We start from the raw sequence: 14977 nt of genomic DNA on the forward strand, positions 1-14977 counted from the left end.
ACAGACAGACATTCAGACAGACATAGAACAAGTTGAAGAATTGCGACCATATTTATAGAAAGTTTACTGTAGATGATAAAACAGAATAAGACATGGATAGACAAGTGAAGAGAAGGACCAGGGGAGACATGATAGCAGTCTTCCAATATTTGAGGGGCTGCCACAGAGACGAAGGGGTCAAGCTATTTTCTAAAGCACCCAAAGGCCAGGCAAGGAATAATGGATGGAAACTGAACAAGGAGATATTTAACCTGGAAATAAGGAGAAACTTTCTGACAGAACAATCAACCAATGGAACCGAGCTTGTCCTCGGAAGTTGTGGGAGCACCATAGCTTGAGACTTTCAAGAAGAGGTTAGACTCCCATCTATCAGAAATGGTATAGGATCTCCTGCTTGGGCAGGGGGTTGGACTAGATGACCTACAAGGTGCCTTCCAACTCTGATTATCTGTTATCTATTACATCCTTCTGTACAGCCATTGTGACCTAATTCCATTAGCAGAGTTAAAGTTTCCAAATCTCCTGGAGCTTTTTTTTCTTTATACAGGGAATGAATTTTGGTTGCACATTAAGAAAGGGAATTCCTTAGAATTTAACTCAATAGCATATAGATGCTTTTCAGAAAATAAAGAAATTGCAGATGTCAAATTCTGTGCTGCCTCTAGAGATTTACACTTCGTGTTATAGAGTGGGAAATATGCTTAGCTACCAAATTGCCAGGTGGTATGGCTGCATCAATTACGTACTAATTATGCACCAGTTATAAAAATATATATAGTGCAATTGTTCAGTATTCATCCCTTTGAAATTTATACTGATCATAACTTTGCTTTAAATCTCTTTTTTTTTTAAAAAAAGAAATTTAATTATACATTTGCTTTGAAGTTTGAAGAATATGGAGAATTAGATTAATGCATTATGGCTGTGTTTTGCCCATGTAAAATCACACAAGTTAGATAAGCCTCAAATTAAATGGGCAGCTCAATGTAGCTTTATGATCCAGAGGAAACATCTATATTTTTTGATGTTCTTCCTGTTTATCAATCCCTTCAGTGTGAATTCTCCCAATTCTCTGTTTTAAAACTTTAGCCCTCTTTTTTGTTAATTCAAGAAGAAACAAACCTGACTAGAGAGAAATTCATCAAAGTGGACAATTATGCTTGAAATATAGCAATCCCTTCACTTACATTATTTAGTTACTTGAAAAGGGAAGGGGCTGTTTAGCTTTTCTTCAAATAATACTTGTAAAGGACTATGATCAATTTAATTCAATGTTTTTCAAACTAAGCAACATTAAGATGTGTTGATTTACTCTCAGAATTCCTTAGCCAGCATGGAACATATTTAAAGTTGCCAAGTTTGAAACATATTTATTTAAGAAGCTTTGGTGGCACAGTGGTTAGAGTGCAGTACTGCAGGCTACTTCTGCTGACTGCTGGCTGACTGCAGTTTGGCAGTTCAAATCTCACTGGATCAAGGTTGACTCAGCCTTCCATCCTTCTGAGATTGGTAAAATGAAGACCCAGATTGTTGGGGGCATGCTGACTCTGTAAACTGCTTAGAGGGGGCTGTAAAGCACTATAAGGTGGTATATAAATTTAAGTGCTATTGCTATTAATTGCATTCTAAAATTCTAGATCAGCATCTCTTCCCTACCTTGGCATTCTGTTGATTACCAAGATATGTATATTGGAGCATTCTAGATTTTTCAACTTATATCTCCCAGAATCTCCTACCATTGATTAGACTCAATGCATGCTGTGCATTATAATTAGGCAACATCTAAAGAGACATATCCCTGTTAATTACTTTAATTATATTATGTTAACATATGTTAATACAGATCCTTCATCATCTGTTCCCAACCTTCATCATCTATTCCAAATTTTTCATTAGTTTTTTTTTTTTTACTTCTCACAGTAGAATGGATGCCTTTAACTTACAGTTATGCCACAGGTAGAATAATTTGTTTTAGTAAACAGTGCTTAATCTAAATCTACAACAGAAGCATACTTAGTCTAAAGACCATGGATTTCCTATTCTGTTCCTATTCTGTTCTGTTCTTTTGAGTATGTTTATACTATATCCTTGGGGTTATACCCAGAATTTTGGCTTTATCTAACTGCAAGATTAAATAAAGCTATCAAAATCTGGCTGTTTCAAACAGGCCTTTGGAGATGATATATTATGGGGTGAATCCTTTCAGCAGTAGTAATGTTATATTAAAAATAACATTTTTTTATAAAATAGAATGTTTCTATGAATTTCATCCAGGGCATTGGGAATTTCCCAGCCTTGAAACTGAGCACACCTTAAAAAAGTGGAATTTCTCAAATGCCTTTCAGATAAAGTAAGTGCCAGAGGCCTGTTTTCCACCTATGAAAATGTTCTTTGGTTAAAAAAATAATCAAATATACTGGGATAGTTGAAAAATATATCAACAAAAATTTGACACAAAATATTGATCAATTTATCAAAGCTTATGAATTCGTATGAATGAATTAGATTTACAAGAGGGTTATGTTTTTCAGTATTTCATTTGTATTTTTTTTAATTCTTTCAGGGCCATGTCTCCCTAATCCCTGCCATAATGGTGGAACATGTGAAATCAGTGAAGCCTACAGAGGAGACACATTCATAGGCTACATCTGCAAATGTCCAGCTGGATTTAATGGAATACACTGCCAGCACAGTAAGTTTTGAAATGGTATTTACCTTTCCTGCTTGATGAAGAAATATTTAGAACTACTATTCTGCATAGTTATCCAATTACTGCATGTGTTTGACTCATCAGATCTGCTCGGCTGTAACTGTGCATGTGTCTGTGCATTAGAATCTTTATCGACACTTCCACAATATTATTTATAATTTCTTCCTATTTTATTACAATTTCTGTAGGAATCTTTATGTTTGAGTCTTTTCCATAAAATAAAGATAAAATTATTCTCTCTCTCTCTCTCTCTCTCTCTCTCTCTCTCTCTCTCTCTCTCTCTCTCTCTCTCTTTCTTTCTTTCTTTCTTCTTCTTTCTTTCTTTCTATCAGAAAATGGAATATTGCAATTTCCTTTAAAGCTCAAGGCTTTATCTTGATATAGTCAGCAGTTCATTCAGCTAATGATGGCTAAAGATAAAAAAAGGTTGTTAAAAAGTAGATCTTTATGCTAATAGGTCTCCTATATTCTGTATTTCTGCTCATTTTAAAACTAACCTAAGACAGGTGCTTTTAGCCCTGTTATTTAATTCAATAGGAAGTCTTTCCAAGGGCTTTATTAATAGATGGTCTGGATTTTTCTACCATTAATTAAATGCACAGCATCATTTCTATCTGAAATTTATTACAGTCAGTCAGTAAAAATAAATTTATGAATTGAAGAATATTATTTTCTTTTTTCTCCTTACTCTGGAATTAAACAATTAAACACACACACACACACATACACACACCAACAAACAATTGTCCAATCTATCAAAAGCAGCATGCTAGGAGACAGAATCAGAATACAAGTCAAAATTAGGTAAAAAAATTGTAAAGAACACCTATCCATTCTAGAGGAGTTCAAAGCACCAGGATCAGATGGATTATATCACAGAGTTCTGAAGGAGCCGGCAGATGTGATCTTGAAACTATTAAACAAAATATTTTAAAGCTTCTGGAGCATCAGGGAAATATCAGAAGAAAACAGTTGATGTGTCTCCAATCTACAAAAAAAAAATAAGAGGATTCAGGCAATTACAGACAAAGCAGTCTGACATCAATACCTAGGAGAAATCCTGAAAAAGATAATGAAACAATGCATTTGTGAGCACCTAGAAATGGACAAAACTACTACTAGAAGCCAGCATGAGTTTGTCAACAACAGATTATGTGAGACAAACCTTACTGAATTATTTGACAAAGTGGCTAAATTGGTGGCTAAAGGAAATTCTGTGGACATAGTATAATTGGACTTCAGTACAGCGTTTGATGAAATTGACCGCTGCCTATTTCTTGATAAGATAGAATAATGTGGAATAGGGAATATCACCAACAGATGGGTTTACAGCTGGCTAACCAATCATGCTCAGTGAGCAGTCCACAATGGAACTACACTTACATAGAAGGAAATATGTAATGGGATACTTCAAGGTTCTGTTTTAGGTCCAATATCCTTCAACATTTTCATAAATTATCTAAATTAGGCATTAGAAGAGGAAATTCATCAAGGTTACAGAAAACACCAACCTGGGGAAAAATAATTAATAATTAGAAGATAGACTTGATTCAAAAGTATCTTGACAGATTTGAATGTTGGGACTCATCCAACAAAATGTAATTCAATACTGACAAATGTAAGGTTCTACATTTAGGGAAGAAAAACCAAATGCACAAATATAGAATACTGGCTCAGCAGTAGCAACTGGAAGAGGGATCTAGGGGTACCACTAGACCACCACTTAAGTATAATCCAGTAGTGTGCTGCAACTGCAAAAAAAAACCCTAATGTCCTAAGTTGGATCAACAAAAGGATAGTTTCAAGATAATGTGAAGTGATTGTACTGCTTTATACTGCACTGGTAAATCTATACTTGGTTTCGGTTCTGGTTACCACAATACAACAAATATTTTGAGACTCTAGAAAGAGTTCAAATAACAACAATAATAAATAAGAGATCTAAAGGCTAAAGCATATGATGAATGATTGAGGGGACTTAATGTGTCTAGCTTAACAAACAGAAGGACTAGAAGTGATATGATAGCAGTCTGCCAGTACTTGAGGGGTTGTTATAATTTATTAAGAAATTTATTAGAATTGCTTAAACATTACAAACACTCATATCTGTTTGCCCATTACAATACTAATCAGGTAAGGCACGGGTGTTGGGGAAGACTCCATAGGTGGTAGTTGTGTGCATAAATTGGGGATCTTCCAATACAGACCTTGAACAGCATATCCATTTATTCTTTGTCATGGTAAAGATCATATTCCATTCTGTATCACATCAGCCTTTCCTTGACTATTACATGACTATTACATGATGCGGGTCATTCTTACCAAGTAACTATCATTCTCCGATTTTGATATACTGTTTCCCTATGACTTGCTGCACGGCAATTTTTATTTCTGGTAGCGGGTAACCACATCTGCTCTAATGGCTTTTTTATTTTTCCCCCTCATCTGTATGTCTGTATTTTTCCTCAGGTGCAAATTCCATTCATCTATTTTTCCCAAGATTTTATTTCTTATAAAATTTAAAAAGGCAGTATAAGATCTGGAGCAATTGTGGGCATGGATATAGCATTTGTCAGAAACACCTTCAGCCAAATGCATATTTTCCCAAGATTGAGTGAATTTTGCCACATGAGCCTAGGGGAAAATATGCTTAAAATATGCTGCTTAATAATTTCAAACAGAAATCTGCAACAAAGTATGAAAAAGAATACCGGAATGAACTTTACTACTTTCACCAAAACTATGCAGCTGAACTTGTAGACTTTCTAAACATTTCTAGAGTATAAGTAATTCATGTATTTCACTTTATCATCCTATTAAACTTTGATTTACTATTGGATTTCTCTGTATCCATTTTGTGTGTGTGTGGAAATATAGACATTTAGAGACAATAAAAAAGCTAAGAAGGAAATAAAAAGACCAGAGTACTTTGTTTCCAGCAGTCAATACCCTGATCAGCAAGGATTAACACAAGACAAACAATCAAAAAGAAACTAATACCCTGATCAAGGAGAAAATACCAAGGAGAAAACCAGTTTCCAACAAAAAAAAAAATGGAAAGCCATGTTACTGCATATAGAGAGCAAACCCCAATCACCTGCACTGATGATGTTATTTTGTGGGGTAATGAAATATATACAAGCAAACAACTAAGTTCAGAAGGCACCGAGCCCTCCATACTTCAATGCTGAGATCAGATATTGTCTTCTACTGGAATAGATTTTAGTGCTGTACAGAGGACAATGATGTTATCATTTATTTGACAGTTGTTCTTAGGGTATTCCCAGATAAATGGTTGCTAAGCCTGCCTATTCTATCTTAACTGATTTTTGAGAAATAAAAGTAAAGAACTAAGTGCTGGGAGAAAATGAATGAATTACAAGAGTAGAGATGGTAACAGTACAATTAAAGTTTTGTCAGATTTTTTAATGAACAATATTGAGGATAAGAACTATTTGTCTAATTTTCATTGTATGGATTATTATTTGTCAAAGTAAATTTTGGGTTTTATCAATTTTGTTTAAGTAGGTTTGGTATGATTATTAATTAAAATGATAAAGTGGACAAGTCAGCGTCATGCGTTCCATTTCAAATAATAGTTGAGTTTGCATTATGAATTTTCCATTGTGAATGTTTGTGGTGACATATTAGTTTACATATTTTATACAGATATATTAGTGTCTTTTGAGCACATACACTTTAACTGTATAAAATATATTTAATATCTCTTTAAGACTGATGCGACTAAAACTTGTTTCAAGTTTGGCCTTGGTCTAATTCTTACAAAAAATTATTTTCTTCCTCCTAGATATGGCAGCAGATCTAGCTCTTTTGCAGTTAACATCCTGCATATTCTCTGAATAAAATCCTCTAAAAATATATTAGAACCCAATTTCCTTCAGTTTTCATACCAGTTCTTCAATGAAGAAGAACTCTCTATATGTTGATTGGATATCAATACAGTTTGACAAAAATTACTAAATTAAACAAAAGCTTCAACTAAACCCAAAACTTCTGAGATCAGCAAAAAAAAAGATTAAATTAAAAAATGGGGAAAGGTTGCTTAAAAACAGACTGCGAGGAGCACTCTGCTCATGTTGCTGCTTTTGTTAAATTGCTATCATTACAGAAAAGCATTAAATTATTGTTGTGACATCATAAGTCTGAAACGAAGAAGGTAATAACTACAGCTTTAAAAAGATGTTTACCCAGCAAAATGATCAGGTTTTTAATAGAAAAAATTAAACAATTTAAATGGATAAACAAATCTATAACAAGTATGTAAATTTATGCTTCATTCACTTTTATGCTTGGAAACTATCCATACTTTAATATTTAGATATTTAAATATCTATTTAAATTTAAATATTTAATATTTAGTTGGAATAAAACCAAGTCCAAATAACAAATTGTAGTTACAAAGTTTAATCAACAATGAAATTAAAATGTAATTGATTTGTATAGTTATCGTGGGTGTTCAGAACCTGCTGCTTGTGTTTGTACTTCATGTCTTTGTGGGAATGATTAAAACGGTTTATATCATTGGCACAGTGACATCATAATGTATGTGACATTGAATGTCCTTTCCCAGTTTTGCCTCTAGTTACCCATAGACAGTCATCACAAAATTTGTTACTTATGTTAAAATAAAATAAAAACATTGTTCTATGGTGATGCAAGATTCTGATGTTTTCTTATCACAATATACAAACACATAATCCAGCAATGGCACAATGCTGATTAAATTACTTCACCACTACCACTATTTGGGACACAGGTATAGGTAATCCTCAAAGGTACTACATCATTTTTCACAACACTCCATCTTTGACAATTTCCATCTTTGACAATTTCCATCTTTGACATTTATAGAGTTGTACATATCACAGGTCATGTGGGCCAAGGAACCTTGGAGGAATCAAGGCACATGCCTGTATACAAACTGGTGCTGCAACATCACATTGGCGTCTGGAGTACACAGATGAATTTTTATACTGTAATTCTCCTGGGTGCTTCATTGAATTTTATAATTCAATCTAAAATTGTGGGTTAATGCAGAACTCTGCCATCCCTCATAAGCCAAGTAAGGGACAGAAATACTCTTTCACTTCTTACAAGCAAATTTTGTAAAAGAGGAACAGTCTCTTTAAAGCTCATTTAGCTACTTGGGTCACTGCTGCTGGCTATCTCCCCATATCTGAGGAGTATCTTCCAAAGCAAAAATCGCAAAAGACATGGCTGCTTTCACAATTCAAAATCAGGGGTTTTCTAAAGTGCTTTTGTGCATTTTGCGACTTTGTTCATGGAATTTACATAGACAGGATTTCAGACGTATTATAGAGTAGGAAGGAACAAAAAAAATGCTTTAATCAATGTCTCATACCATAAACCAAATGCTAATTTTCATTTTTATCATTTAGTAAAATGTGTTTAGCTGAAAATATGAATTTGGTTCAGCCTCTGTACTGAAACAAGTGTTACTTACATAAACCTTGAGTATATTTAATTTTTCTACTATCCTTTTTTTCCAATTTCTTTGAGAGTATTTCTTTGATTTTGAACATAGATTTGGAAGTTTGTTCTTTTTTTCATGGAAAAACTAAAAGAAAAGTCATCTTGAATAAGATCAGCACCATATCTCCTGTTGTTTTCCAGAACTTTAAAGAGAATATTTTGTCTCTTTAGGCAATACTTTACCTTAAAAAAAAACCTACCCATAACCCATTTAATTCATTCAAAATGGATGCATGTAATTTGGACATTGTACACCACTGAATTAAAAGTAGAAGATACTGTGTAAGCAAACAGAAATCATTTTTAAGTGAAAAATGAACCTGAGCATAGTTTATTGAGAGATAATGAAATTCAGTGAAGCAAAGCCACTATATTTGAACAATGAATAAGAATTTTAAATTTCACTGGATGTGGTCTCTAATTAATACCTGAAAATAGTACAGGCTTAGTGTGACAGCTTCCCATCTGTCCAGATGCTGCTCTAGACTCCAATTCAGATGAGCCATTTCCAGGCACCTCAGAGGGAGACATGGAGGAATGTCCAAAGGTTGCCAGAGGCTCCAAGTCAGGATCAGTGAAGCTGAGCAGTGTGGAACAATTGCAGGGGAGAGTGACTGGACAAGCGGCTGACTGATCTAGGGAAAGAAGGGACACAGCTGCAACTGGGAAACCCACAGTATTCAGGAAGACAGAGCGCACAGCTGCAGCTGGCCAGCGGAGATCAGGAACAGCTGCCTCCTCCTGATCCAAGAGCACGAAGGGCTGACAGGAGGCAGGCACAATGAAGGTTAGCCAGACTACTTGTGAGGTAGCAACCTCCCCTCTTGAAGGACTGTATTGGGAAGCAGCTATTTAGCTCAGTGAATTGAGTGAAACAACACTGGGAACAACACGTCCATTTCCTTGTCTTGCATTTGTCAACCTCTGTGTTGAATCTGCCTTGAATCTTGTTTCCTAACTTGGACCGTGTATCTTGGACCTGGGTTGTGCCTTGACCTCTGGGCTTACTTCATGGATTCTGCCTTTGCCTTCTGGATTTGTCTTGCCTTGTTGACTTGTGCTGGGTTTATGCCTGGACTGGACTGTGAACTTTTGGAAGATTGTGTGGTTGTTGGCATGGGAATTTCTGGAGAAGACTATTCTGGATTTGGAAAGCCTCAAATAAAACCTTTACCCCACCTGTGAGGTATCTGTATGTGAGCAGGACACTTATCTTAATGGCTGATCTTTCCATTTAAACTGTACCAAAGAGCCAAGCTAGCAGCTGGTTTCTATCTGGCTGGTCTATTGCCTAATGGTCATGTTGCTGATGACTGACAGTATACATAGGACTACTAGATCTGGACTGCAAAACACCAGAAAGATATAGAAAATTGTTGTTACTAATACCTACCCAATGATAGAATTTTTACAAGTCAGAACCTTTAGTTCTTTTATATGAAAGTTGGATGTAGAGCTCAGTTCTTCAAAATATTGGGGCACAGATGATGCCCTACAATTTCCACAGACGGCATTAGCACATGATAAATTATTAAACTTGGTAATACATATATGCTCATTGACTCTTTCCTTTGAGAAGCTATTGAAATAATCATCTACTGTATAGTAAATTTACTATTTAGGCATCATGTGAACAATTATCATATTACATAGATCTGAAATTATGAAATGATACAGACAATTACAGACAACATTTAGGCAGATGAGGTATTATAGGCAACTTAAGGATTAGCAGTGACATTTGCTGGCAGTTTGCTTTCACACAAAATTTGTACTTCCTTTGTGGACCAGAATTATTCTTAAAAGATTTTAATATTTCTGTAAATTGTGTTATGACCATTTGTGTTATGGTCATATATATAAATTGACTATGGTCAATCATAGTAATAGAGTTCAAGGAACATTGTGGTGATTGTTGCCCTGAAGATACATTTTTAATATGTGAAATTACAATGAAAATAATGAATTACTAAGATTGCTATCTCAGTGTATATTAAAGCAATTAGGAAGAAGAAATAATATTAGGTCTCTCTCTCTCTGTCTCTCTCTCTGTGTATAATTTAGAAAAGTTTTAATTTTTCATTTAACAAAGACCGGTTGGGCAAAATCCAGTGATACCAAATTTGAGCCATTTGTTGATAGAAGTGTATTTTCATTTCAATCTAGGGGAATGTGTGTGTGTGTGTGTGTGTGTGTGTGTGTGAGAGAGAGAGAGAGAGAGAGAGAGAGAGAGAGAGAGAGATATACAACTTTTTGCAGGACTCCATGGCATACTCTGCCTAATGAGTAGAAAGATCTATAGTGACCCATTTCTTTTACAACTGTTAAAATTGCATAGAAGTGCACCTTTCCACAAAATCCTTTAGTGCAAATGATTGAATTTGAATCTTTAAAGAAACAATATTTATATTATTTTGGAACTTAATGCAGTCCAAGAAAGAGATCTTTGAGAATGATAATTGGGTAACAGGAAACATAAAAAGGTGCCACTGAAAATGAAAGTGAATACCTGTTTTCAAGTTTTTCTTTTTAAATGTCTATATTTTTTATTTCCAGTTTCAAACTTGGTATGAGAGAGACTCTATTTGATGTGGGGAGGAAGGGTAAGATAGGGAAATAAGTTAGAAAATAGACCTAGCCTATTTATTAGCCAGGGATGGTAGAGACAAAAAACATTCCAGAAAAATATTGCTCCATCTATCCTTGTGGCTCTAATGGGCACATCTTAGAATGTTGTTGATTGTTTCATGCTAAGCTCTTCTGTGTCCATCCATATGGCCATAAGAACTATTACAAAGTGTATACAGCTCACGTTCTTTCTCAGCACACAAAAACCTCCCCAGGTATAACATATCCAGGAACATGGGGGGAAAGGGAAAGTAGAAACTTTTCCAGACTCGTGATTGATTATTACTTGTAACACAAAAACAGGACACTGGAGGGAATTACAGAACTTGTTAAACACTTAGTTTGGCACCAACTATGGTACCAAATGCAGCATTTTGATATTGTGCAATGTCTGAAAGTTTGGAGTAGTCAATATATTTCTTGTTACAGTTAATGGTTTATTTTGAAAATAATTTTGTTTTCATGGACTTGTTCAAGCAAAATTCAGAAGGGGGAGATTGCTTGTCTTTGTTTTAATAAACAGGATTTTAAATGTTAAACAATTCTTCCATGGAAACCAATGCAGATGTTAAGTTGCTTCTTTTGATTATATTATGTTCCATGTTTTATTACTAACAGATGCCTGGCCCTTAATTACATATCTGAAAAAGACAAAAGTCTATACAGTTTTTCCTTCACTGAAAACATGTTTATACGTTACATAGGCAATCTCTTCAAGTACTGGACTTGTTCTGATAATGGAAATTTTTTTGACCAAGGATTTAATTCCTTCCCCACAGATGTAAATGAGTGTGAATCTGAACCATGCAAGAATGATGGCATTTGCACAGATCTGGTAGCTAACTATTCCTGTGAGTGTCCAGGTGAATTCATGGGGAGAAATTGCCAATATAGTAAGTATACTTTAAATGTATTTCACTCTGATTCTTCTAGTAATACTGATTCTTCTTTTAATACCTATGTAGGTATTAAAAGTGAATATGTTACATCTAAGAAAAAACATCAAAAAGAACAGTATTTAGATGAAGATAACATATAGCTGGCTGAATTAATACTGTATCTTGCAGCCAGAGTAGATTTATAACTGCGTTTTATAATATCTCAGCAGCTTTCTCTCCACTATTTTAGTAGAATCATTTTTATAGTTTCAGTTTCAGAGTTCACACAATTCTGCATTTTTTCCTCATCTCTATCTCTTTTTTCTCTGGTGGAGGGAAAATAGAGGATAGATAGATAGATAGATAGATAGATAGATAGATAGATAGATAGATAGATAGATAGATAGATAGATAATCATGTTTGGGAAGTTTGTTTATAATATTTATGCATTCATTTTTTAATTCAAGGAAGGAATAAAACAATATTGCTCTTTCATTCTTCTTGTTTTTTCATCATTATTCTTATTTGGAAATGTTAAAAGGAAATAATGGATGGCTCAATGATGAAAATTTATCATTTGTTCTGGTCTTTCGGAACAAGCTTTAAACTTAAAAGAACCAATAATCTGCTGAGAATCATTTTCACTGTATATATGTAGCAAAGTAATGTTAACAAGTAGTCAATCAATCCTGGACTGTAAAGAAGCTAATTGGTTGCTACAACTCAACAGCATTGTTTAGAATTTACTCTTAAGTCTATATATGAAAAATTGTTTGCATAGCAGTGGGGTGGTCCAATTTTGTTTCGTGTGTCATCTTTTATTAAAACTGTCAAAGAAATAGGTTTGGTACACATTTTTATATTGTTGAAGGGCAATTGACACCCACACATGATGTATTGAACTATTGGGATACAGTGTATATAAATTATGCTGAGCTATGTAGCAAAACATAAATTTCTTAGAAAATTCTCTTATTCTTATTCTTACATTAACTACAGTTACTTAGGAGATGAATTTATGATTCATATATAATAAGATGGACAGGTGATGTCAGGTCTGTAGTAGCCACAGAAATATTAAAAATCACATTTTAGAAAAATCAACTATAGACCTTCTGAAACTTTAGTTCCTGAAGTTTTAATATTCATGAGCTGTAAACATAAATTATGGCATATTAAAATGCTAGCTTGTAATCCTAATACAAGATTGTTTTCAGAGACTGTAATATTAACATAAAAAAGTTCCCTGTTCCTTCACAAATGTTTATAGCATGTCAAATCCCTAATTATGTAATTACAAAAACTATCATTGCATATATTTATAGAAATTGTGTAATTGAAAACTATCAGGTATTTATGTAAATCAATAATTTATCTAATATATAACATACTATATAATAGATTGTATCTGCTTTTAATTAAACCAAGCTTTTTTCACTATAAGCTTAACCTATTTAAACAGTGGTAATTATAAGAATTTGTGCAATTACAGACATCCAATGTAAGTGTTATGTTATGAGACAGATTTCCTGTTAAGATATCTGTTAACTTCATTTTGTTCATTGCTTTGAAATTAAATTGGGCTATCTTCAACTCAGAACATTTTTGAAATTTTGTATACAGTAATTGCTTGTAGGTCACTTGCAAGAAGTTTATATAAACATTTTTCAAACAAATAAGTTTGAAAACTTATTCAAACAAATATGTTGTCATGTTATAGCTCCCAGAATGTCTAGCAAATATAACAAGAAACAATACAATATATTGTATATAGAATACATAAAAAGTATAGTTGTTTATGGTTCATTGGTTATGATTATACTTTAGAGATAGGAGTAAAAAAAGCTTTTATTACATTCCACATCATACATATGCCAGAGATAAACTCCTGATAACAAGTTTTGCAAATTGTAGTTGTTGACAACTGGAGTTCTGGTGAGAATCAATGTGTTATATTGTTGTGGAGGAACCACATAACTCATACAAATTCCAATAGAAAACCCATCTTTTCATGCATATGTTTTTTTGCCTAAATAGGATAAATGTTCATATTTTTTGAGGTTGCACCATTGTTTACCTACTAACAATTGCTGTCTGCAAATTTCAGAAATGTTCTTTTCATTCAAAGTTGCTATTTTCTCTAATTTAATAGTTAGCATTTTCTTGCTATAAGTCAAGCTTCACCCAAGCTGCTTGATGGCTTTCTAGATACCAGTTATTCTGGGGCTCTAAACGTATTAAACCATTTCTCTGTATTAATGATTCCCTGTCTTAAATAAAGGAGCACATGGCAATTAAAATTATCTTATACCTGAGCCCTTGAAATAGTTATTCACTCAAATCTCATTTGACTAAGCTGTTGAGGATTTGTGAAAGATGATAGGAAAAAAATCAAACTAGAATCTCCCATCATTGCTGCATATTCTGGTATTAATATGAAAAATATCTACATAATCCTTCCCCTCTTACCCTTTTTTCATATCAGTAATGGAGCATTGGATACAACCAAAGAAAATAACAGTCATATAATCACATCTGCTGTAAAACTGTTTGTGTGTTAGACAATGGTTGTTTAACAGAGCAAGCTGCATTCAACACCAGCCATATGGTTAGGCAGAGATATTGAACAGAAAGCTGTAGCAAGATAAACATGACTTATAGTTGTGTCTCTAAAGAAAAGTTACCACCAATATCAGAAGCTGGAGAATTCAAGGCTGATAGCATCACTAAAATTCCATCTCATTTGATAGATTACAATTGGCATTTGCTGTGTCCTTGGTTTCTTTCACAATCAACAGGGTGGAAGATGATAGTCAGACATCTGATGAGGAAAACTGAGAATTTTTCCTCAAGTTACAGAAGATGGAAAGGTTAAAAGGTTAAAAGCTACAAATTCTGCATCTTTTCCTTCCCTTTCCTTAGACCCAATAGAAAACAATCCTGTTGCTGATGTACAAGTAAGATTAAATTAACAGTTGTTTTGACTTCTGACATGAGATTGAGAAATATCTTCTGTATTTAGAAACAAACAAAGAGTAAAGCCGTGATTTGAACCTGAGTGGCAGGAAGAAATATTATTATGCAATGGCATGTCTTAATATATGTTCTGTGATATCCAATTTTGGGGTATAGTTTTGATAGTTTCATTATCATTTTAAATCTGGCTAGCATTCATAATGTTTGTGCAATTCTCCTGAATCTAATCCTTGAAACCAATTTCATTCCTACACTAAACATGTTTTATTT

The 14977-nt window shown here is 33.8% G+C and overlaps 1 protein-coding gene across 2 annotated transcripts in view; it reads left to right on the plus strand.

Moving 5' to 3' along the window:
* EDIL3 (EGF like and discoidin domains 3) overlaps nucleotides 1-14977 on the plus strand; it is a 232803-nt gene that overhangs the window by 131815 nt on the left and 86011 nt on the right. For both annotated transcript variants that reach the window (XM_087927083.1, XM_087927082.1), the window contains 2 exons: nucleotides 2564-2692; nucleotides 11632-11745. In XM_087927083.1, coding sequence (XP_087783209.1) covers nucleotides 2564-2692; nucleotides 11632-11745 — 243 coding nt within the window. The remainder of the gene's footprint in view (nucleotides 1-2563; nucleotides 2693-11631; nucleotides 11746-14977) is intronic.

This window comes from Pseudonaja textilis, chromosome 2, assembly GCF_049901715.1.
Source record: "Pseudonaja textilis isolate UNSWEBS1 chromosome 2, rPseTex1.2, whole genome shotgun sequence".
Classification (NCBI taxonomy): Eukaryota; Metazoa; Chordata; class Lepidosauria; order Squamata; family Elapidae; genus Pseudonaja; species Pseudonaja textilis.